The sequence below is a fragment of the Camponotus floridanus genome, unplaced genomic scaffold (assembly GCF_003227725.1).
Source record: "Camponotus floridanus strain SB8 unplaced genomic scaffold, Cflo_v7.5 scaffold20, whole genome shotgun sequence".
Taxonomy (NCBI): Eukaryota; Metazoa; Arthropoda; class Insecta; order Hymenoptera; family Formicidae; genus Camponotus; species Camponotus floridanus.
In genome coordinates this window covers 2,079,795-2,087,328 of record NW_020229326.1, presented here as the reverse complement: position 1 = coordinate 2,087,328, position 7,534 = coordinate 2,079,795, and the positions used below count along the sequence as shown (strand labels likewise).

General features: G+C 37.0%; 3 protein-coding genes across 5 annotated transcripts; all 3 read right to left on the bottom strand.

The window, feature by feature from the left end:
• Positions 1-249: 249 nt before the first annotated feature.
• LOC109609911 (ATPase inhibitor mai-2, mitochondrial-like) lies at positions 250-1,446 on the bottom strand. The gene is made up of 3 exons (XM_020027148.2): positions 1,264-1,446; positions 768-900; positions 250-684 (listed from the first exon to the last, which is right to left on the bottom strand). Exons 1-3 carry the CDS (start codon positions 1,308-1,310, stop codon positions 550-552), a joined length of 315 nt encoding a protein of 104 aa, XP_019882707.1. The 5' UTR covers positions 1,311-1,446; the 3' UTR covers positions 250-549.
• Positions 1,447-1,530: 84 nt separating this feature from the next.
• Positions 1,531-2,870, bottom strand: LOC105249945. Of its 3 annotated transcripts, none has more exons than XM_020027146.2 (4): positions 2,494-2,870; positions 2,197-2,404; positions 1,905-2,105; positions 1,531-1,832 (listed from the first exon to the last, which is right to left on the bottom strand). In XM_020027146.2, exons 1-4 carry the CDS (start codon positions 2,779-2,781, stop codon positions 1,540-1,542), a joined length of 990 nt encoding a protein of 329 aa, XP_019882705.1. In that variant the 5' UTR covers positions 2,782-2,870; the 3' UTR covers positions 1,531-1,539. The 3 variants fall into 3 exon arrangements, with proteins under 3 accessions (XP_019882705.1, XP_019882706.1, XP_019882704.1); XM_020027147.2 differs by having other exon boundaries at positions 1,531-1,826; XM_020027145.2 differs by having other exon boundaries at positions 1,531-2,105.
• Positions 2,871-4,312: 1,442 nt separating this feature from the next.
• On the bottom strand, positions 4,313-7,191 carry LOC105249944 (protein scarlet). Its single transcript, XM_025408293.1, has 11 exons — positions 6,975-7,191; positions 6,800-6,848; positions 6,543-6,723; positions 6,134-6,332; positions 5,877-6,069; positions 5,615-5,800; positions 5,421-5,523; positions 5,104-5,325; positions 4,782-5,023; positions 4,599-4,699; positions 4,313-4,516 (listed from the first exon to the last, which is right to left on the bottom strand). Exons 1-11 carry the CDS (start codon positions 7,138-7,140, stop codon positions 4,335-4,337), a joined length of 1,824 nt encoding a protein of 607 aa, XP_025264078.1. The 5' UTR covers positions 7,141-7,191; the 3' UTR covers positions 4,313-4,334.
• Between the last annotated feature and the right edge of the window lie 343 nt (positions 7,192-7,534).

Here is a 7,534-nt window from a genome sequence, read left to right as displayed (position 1 = left end):
AAATACCTGGGCACATGCATTTTTCTATAAACATATCGAAACATTGCGCGTACGTATAATTACTAAATAAAAAATTTACTATGCGATATAGATATTTAATGTGTAAATTTTATGATTCACTAATTAAATAAAAAATATTTTTGAAAGGTTATACAAGGCCGGATAAAACAAACTCGCATCCGAGTTTTGAAAGATCAAAATTGGCGCGCCTTATTAATCGTCTTAAAATAATTTAACGTTAAGACGAGGTTAAACAAGAATGAAAAACACGTTTTATTCTCAAGTATATAACTGTCTTTCAGACATTTAAAGTACAAAGACTTCTTACGACAGTCTCCCCAAAAAGATAATCACTCTATATAATATTCGAGTTCATGCTTAAAGTCATAATTAAATTAAGAACACTGCCTTTAATATCTATGTAACATTTTGTACATAAGAAAAAAATTGCTGCAATATTCTATTATTTCTACTATTTCCAATCTTTTTATATTGAAATTAATGGTATCGCCAAAATCAGAAATATTACGCTAATAAGACTTGACGCATTCACTCTTTCTTATCCATATCTGTAATCCGTTTTTTGTGACGATTTATAGCTTCCTGATGACGCTTAATTTGCTCCTCGTGGAATGAGATTTCATCGTGAAGGCTCTCTTTCATCTTTTGTAATTGTTCTTTTTGCTGAAATAAAATTTTTAAACTTATATAATAAGCAAATGAAATTGTAATGCAAAGAACGTTAAAAAAAGGGAAAAAATACTAACCAGATTATAAAAGTATTGATCTTCATGGGCAGCTTCCATCTTTCCGAAAGAACCACCAGCATCACGAATGGCACCACCACTACCACCTCCTTTTCCAGCACCAGAACCACGTTCTCCAGACATTCTTATCTGACTATAATACACAATATATTTAAAATATAACAAAATATTTAAAAATAAAAATCCTTTATTTAAAAAGAAAATAGGATATTATTGAAAGGGGTTATGCCTACTACTATCTACTAAAGCATTACATAATGTTATGATAATCATTTGGGTCATGTCACAAATCTATAATACATTAAAGAGAGCCAATTTTGCATTTAGCGAAAAAATAAGCTCATTTCTGTAGATTCGGAAAAGAAGATAAGCAAGTGCGGAATAAATAAAAAGACTAAAATTTATCCGTGATGGAGGAAAATACCGGGTAAGAAGCATGAATGAAAGGTATATATTCGCATAAATTATCGCGTTTTCGAAAGTATCGTTGCGGTACCTTAACGCAGAGATATTCCGCGAAAACGTCGTAATTGCTCGTTGCATTTTTTCTCGATCACTAATCACTCGATATCAGACGGTAGGCGAGGATTTGGCAGACCGACAAGAACGACCTGGAGCGGTCTCTTGTCATAAACGCTTATTCTTAGAACGTAAATCTCATAGTCAGTCGCGCCCGGCGATGCTGGCGCCGCGAATATCACGAACTCCCGCGATTTCAAATGTCGAGCATTCTTTCCTCGAGCATTCGGACTAAATTATAATCGACAATACATCAATAAGAATGTTGAGCCAAACGAATCGACCTATAATATTCGGCGGCTTGATCTTCCATCAACTGCTTCTTGATCTCGGATGTTTTCAATTCGTTAATGGCTGTCTGTTTTTGCAACTCCGCACGTTCCAGCTCGATGTGCAACATCCGCAACTTGATCTCGTGCTCGCGTTGCGTGGACTTGAAGATCCACGTGGCTCTCTGCACCGATTTGTCCTTGTCGGACGAGACCGGATCGTTCCAACCCACGGAAGCGGAGGATAACTCGTTTCTCACGTCGTTGCGTTCTGTAGCTTGAAAGAAGAACAAACTCGTTTGCTGTATTTCGCGCGTAGAATTTAGACAAAAAAGAAACATCCGTGTACCATCGTCAATACGGGATGTCGATACGCTGTCGGAGCAAGTAGTTTTTTGTTCGACAAGATCTACGGGCTCGTCCTCCGTCGCGATCCTGGAACGCTTCTGCGGCAAAAAGCTGTCATTCGACAATTTTTGCGACAGCTCGCCGCGACTGTTCTCGTCCTCCGTATCGCTGTTGACCTCGAGCTTAATCTCGTGTCCTGGCCCTAAATAATTGTCCCGATTTTGAATTTTGAATACAAGGATAATTTCGAAAGTAGCGAGGAGTCGCTCGAAAACCGCGTCCGAAAGCCCAACCTGACGTCTCCGGCGTAGGTAACGTCAATTTATCCAGGATGACGTGTAACGCCGTCCGATTTGTCGGATTTTCATTATCCTGACTACTGTCGTCCGAACGATCGGCCTCGCAATCGTTCTTGCGCACGCTCTCCATCAGTCGCCATACCTCGATCGAAAGATTCGACGGGTGGGACTTGGCGGCCGCTTCCGGTCCCAAAGTTCGCACCTGCGCGAACGAGACGCACCGTAAGAAAGAGAACAATTTATGTTTAAAAAAACGCGCCTCGAATCTTAAACAATCTTAAACGACCGCACCTTTTCGGCATACGTATACATCTCCATCCTCGCCTGCGCCTTCATCCGTCGCCATTGTTCCCTGATCCTGGTAATGTCCCGGTCTGCGGAGAATCTGCCGCGAAATGCGCAATAGATCTGTTGCCAGGCGAGGGACTTCATCGCGGACGCGGCCGCGTCAATCTTCTTGTTCTCGATCGCGTTCACATGGTGCTTGATCAGGGTAAACAAGGCGCTCTTCTCCTCGGGGATCCAATTCTGCGTCCTCTCCCTCTTCTTCAGCAGCACCGTGGTCGCTTCCGCGGACATGCTCCTTTACGGAGCGCCGTTAACGGCTTTGCTCAAAGGAAGCACCGACTTTTGTCTAATTTGAAGTTAATCCAAGCCGATTCGCGGATACAAACGATGTCCCCTACACGCGCATTGATCCACCGCTGTTTCGCGGCTTCGTTTGCTTGTTTAAGCGCGGTTTTAGAACAGTCAGCTGTTTAGTTGCTACCGACGTCGTCGATGTGTCTACCGAGTGTCTCTCGAAACTCGAAAGTCGCCGCGATTAAATCGTCTACTTTGATTAGATTACATTTTTTAAAATCTCTCTCTTTATACTTTATAAATTATTATTTTATCAATATGCAGCATCGATTTTTGTTTCCGTGATTAATTCGAAAAGCGTGACGTGACGTTTCATTTACGATTAATACGTGTGTCTGCAATAAAATTTTCAATATATAATAATATGTATATATCTTTACGAGACACTATATTTTTGCTTCTTATATAAAATTTGCTAAACAATATTAAATTGAATTGTATTATAGACGGAACGCGAAGGACGCATTGGATGAAACACGAGCGTTCAGAGCGAAATCCAAAGAGGAGAAGATAATGTTGAAGCTCGGTAGTGTAAACAGCCGAGTGATAAACGAGCGACTTAAACCCGAACTAAAGGACGACTAAACGTCGGCCATTTTGGCACAGTACTAGCTAGAACGCGCTCGATATTAACAAATCTCGGTTCGCGGGACGGGAGAGGAGAGAGGACGAGATGAGGACGGGAAGAGAGAGGGATATCCGACGTTCCGCGCAACGCAAACATTGTTTCGTTTCATTTCGCGACCCGTCGCGGAATCATATTGCGCCGATTCCAATATTTCCATCGTTTTATTGCGATTCCAGCTGATCCCCACCTCTCTCGTCGAGCGTCGTCGCGTCCGCGTTTTTCTCTATGTTATCTGTCCCTACGAATACCTCGACAATCAATTGTCATCGATAGATTATCTTGGCACCTTTGTGATAAGAAAAATTCTTAGATTAGACTTCCAAATAAGCAAAGAATAATAAATAGAGATAAGTGTAAAATTTTTGCACACACACATATAATTCTATTTTTAATTGCTTACTCGCTATTTTCGTTCTATTAAATCAGTTCTGGAAATTCACACACCGATCACATTTAAAAAATTGATAGCGTTATTTTTTTTTTGTTTCTATCTTTTCATAATCTATCACAAAAGTTAACAGAAACAGTTCCACTTTACCACGCAATCGTAATCACACTATTTGCAATCTCTCTCATTCTTGTTCTTTATACGTTCTTGGGTTTTATGATCGGTTTATATAACACATCAGATAAGTTAGTTGCATACGCGAAAATTAAACGCCCGCGAAAAGAAAGTTTTTAATTCCTCGAGCAAAACAAAAAATGCTGACAACGCAAAGTTATAGCACGACAAAATACTTGTCGCGTAATCTCGAGTTTATCGAACAAGATTGCTAAATCGAAATCTGTTTATTTCGAACATTTTTAAAGCTTATTGATATTTTTATAAACACGCTTCACGACTGCCTCTTTCGGTCGCCGACTAAATAATTGATCTTGATTCTCTTCTTCTCTTGGTGCCAAAGTATCCAACAACATTCATCAGAATTATCAGAAGCAGCAATCCGACCATGTCCCACCAAAAATTTCCTTCGTTATATCCATACTCTGTTAAAACTTCCGTTCCATTCGATAAACAAGGCAGATCACGATTGATTGGACAATCTAAAAAAATATCAGAATATTAGTAAATATGTTCGTTCATCTATAATTGACAACTGATATTCTTTAATTGATATTACATTACCAATGTTCTTTATTTTCGACCAGTGTATTATTGATAGAGCTTCGGTAGAGTAATAGAACATCGACATATATTTAAAGTATGTCAAGTAGATCGGCAGAGTTCTATAAAAATAAGGAATATTTGATATACTATATTAATCAATTCATTATACAATATATATATAATATCGATATAATGCTTTACCGGAGATTGTAAAATACACCCGCCATCAAAAGGAGCAGCAAATCGAGCGGTACCATTATCGCGGTAACAATATCGACATTGGTGATCCAACTGGAAGTCATCATGCCGTATGCGATACCGCAAATCGCTGTCGTCATCGTACAGAAACAATAAAAGCAAAGGTCGATCAGCCGAAATTCCAAGTGTAATAGGAAATATATCACGATCGTGAACAAAAGTGCTTTAAATATTGCCTTGGGTATCTGAAGAATTTTATATCATAATTATATATTAATCGATTCGTTTCGATTCATTTCTTTTTCACAGTGTGTTAAATAATTACCAAGCCCAAAATAGTGGCGACGTAATAGGGTCCTGGCGCATATACGGTACTCTCACGAAGATAAAGAACAAGTCCGCCAGGTATTTCGTAAATGACCGAATAGGCGACTGTAAATATAATTTCAGATATCATCAAATATAACGCACCTCGAACACTTTGTATTCCCTCTTGCGTCGATGAATTAGCGCCGATATAAAAAATACCGACAAAGATTGCGGATAGCTGCAAGATTATATAATAGTTTTTCTTTTACATTAAAAATTATTCACGTTTGAAAATATCAAAATTTTTTGTTTTTTATTTTATTTATTTATTACCGAGAAAGAAAACCATGCGATCCAATTGTCGGAAACTGTCCTTATATCTTGCAAAAATATTCTCCAGAGCAACCAATAAAATTGTACAAACCATCCAGATTTTCTATAACAAAGATATATACATATAATAATAAATTAGATCTACAGATATTCTTTTAAAAGAGATTCTTTTTCGTCATTTTTTATTTTAGTACTTTCGTGGAACAATGCGAAAAATTGTCTTGGTATTTTCAACCGTAGGAATTTTTGATAGTGATGATTGCCAGAAAGCTCGATATAATTCAATATTGCGATCTGTTGTCTCCGATCTGTTTCGGCGTGATAGAATGTTTACATAATATTCAGACTCATCGTAGTTTATAGGACAGTGATAATCCTGGCTATGCAAACAATGTTTTGTCATTATTACTCGTCGCGATTTAATGCAAGTGCTATTAATCAAAATGTCATGTTTACCTTTTAAAAAAATCTGTAGCATTTTCCAACGTTCCAAAGTATATCGATCTTCCATCAGCCATTAATAACACGTGACTGAACGCATTGTATATTGTCATACCCGGTTGATGAATCGTACAAAAAATTATCGTGCCTCTCGAAGCAATCAGTTTTAACGATTGCACGACGCATGTTGCGGCAAAAGTATCCAGACCTATATTTAATAATGGACATAATCAAATTTCTTTCCCGCGCAGCGATAACTTTGACATTCTCACCTGTAGTTGGCTCATCTAGAAAAAATATTTTTGGCTGCGTCACTAATTCCGTGGCTAACGACAAACGCTTTTTTTCACCACCCGATAGTTTCGATATAAGAGTATCGATACATTCGTTTAATGCAAGGTCTCGCAAAAGTTGTTCGGCCAAGGATTTTCTTCCTAATGCGCTACAATTACTTTCCATTTTCAGAGCACACTAAAGAAATGCTTGATATCAACTCTCTAATATGTATATAATACAATTTCTCCTTATTGCAAAAAAATTATATTGTAAAATTTAAATTCGCTCTCAAAATTATATTTAATTAAATTTAATTAAATTTAAATTCGTTCCCAATAGCAATTCGTGAATAGAAAGAGCAAAGAGAAATAAGCGAAATCGTTATTAAATATATCTCTTCAATACCACAAATGACATATATTCTCTTGGTGTGAGTGCAGATGGCAGAGCGTCAAATTGCGGCATATAACTCGATATTTCTGCCATCGTTTCTTTGGAAATGTCGTGCCCATTGATCTTCACTGTGCCCGAAGTTAATTTAAGCCTTCTTGCCAGAGCAGCAAGAAATGTGGTTTTGCCGGCGCCGCTAAAGAAATAAGTCTATCTTTGATGTGAATTTATCGTAAAATTATCACGATTAGATATGCTAATGTTTTGCGTACCTCGGTCCTAATATAGCAAACATGTTACTAGTTTCTGCGTATCCGGATACTAAAAAAAGTATCGATATTGATAAATATTATTTATCGATAAATTATTGAACAACAGATATTTAATTTAATCTAGATCTTAATAGATTCGTTTTTCGCTGCTATTTTAATATCGATAAAATATTACCTCCTTTCAGTATAGTAAACGTTGACACGCATTTTTTACTCGAGAATTTGCACCACACTTTTCCCGAACACGCATCATCTTTAACAGACACACTAACGGTTAAATTTTCCCAGAACAGTTGAGAAAGTTGAGAAGTCATCTTGATTGAATCTGTTAATTGTATCATTGTAACTATTCATTTCTAAACGTTCTAAAAAGCTTCTCTGCTTAATATTTGTCAGAGCATCTTGAAACTACAAAAATGCTATCTCTATTTCTCTGTTTCTTAACATTTCTTATCATCGTTATCTAAAGTCATATAGATGCTTGTGAGAGAGATTAATGTACCAGACCTTACTTAATTTTAAATTACAGACAGATATTTATCACTATATAATTTTAGATAAATATAGTGAAAAAGGAAGGCTGGATGATAAGAAAAGATAGGATGATACGTAAATGTATAAGAAAAAAAACCAAGGAAGAGAACCAACATATTACGCACTTTCTGATATAAATAAATTTAATACAGTTAAATATTTTTTATACCTATATTGTTGTATCCTTTTTTATACCTATAT

What these genes read in the sequence shown, in the direction of transcription:
- LOC109609911 (XM_020027148.2), bottom strand. Translation starts at nt 1,310, where the DNA reads ATGCAACGAGCAATTACGACGTTTTCGCGGAATATCTCTGCGTTAAG. An exon ending in CGGAATATCTCTGCGTTAAG is followed by an intron (nt 901 to 1,263) that starts GTACCGCAACGA and finishes TGTGTATTATAG; the next exon opens with TCAGATAAGAATGTCTGGAG. An exon ending in ATCAATACTTTTATAATCTG is followed by an intron (nt 685 to 767) that starts GTTAGTATTTTT and finishes ATTTTATTTCAG; the next exon opens with CAAAAAGAACAATTACAAAA.
- LOC105249945 (XM_020027145.2), bottom strand. Translation starts at nt 2,781, where the DNA reads ATGTCCGCGGAAGCGACCACGGTGCTGCTGAAGAAGAGGGAGAGGACG. An exon ending in TGTATACGTATGCCGAAAAG is followed by an intron (nt 2,405 to 2,493) that starts GTGCGGTCGTTT and finishes TCGTTCGCGCAG; the next exon opens with GTGCGAACTTTGGGACCGGA. An exon ending in ACCTACGCCGGAGACGTCAG is followed by an intron (nt 2,106 to 2,196) that starts GTTGGGCTTTCG and finishes ACAATTATTTAG; the next exon opens with GGCCAGGACACGAGATTAAG.
- LOC105249944 (XM_025408293.1), bottom strand. Translation starts at nt 7,140, where the DNA reads ATGATACAATTAACAGATTCAATCAAGATGACTTCTCAACTTTCTCAA. An exon ending in TTTGCTATATTAGGACCGAG is followed by an intron (nt 6,724 to 6,799) that starts GTACGCAAAACA and finishes TTATTTCTTTAG; the next exon opens with CGGCGCCGGCAAAACCACAT. An exon ending in GAGAATATATGTCATTTGTG is followed by an intron (nt 6,333 to 6,542) that starts GTATTGAAGAGA and finishes GCATTTCTTTAG; the next exon opens with TGTGCTCTGAAAATGGAAAG.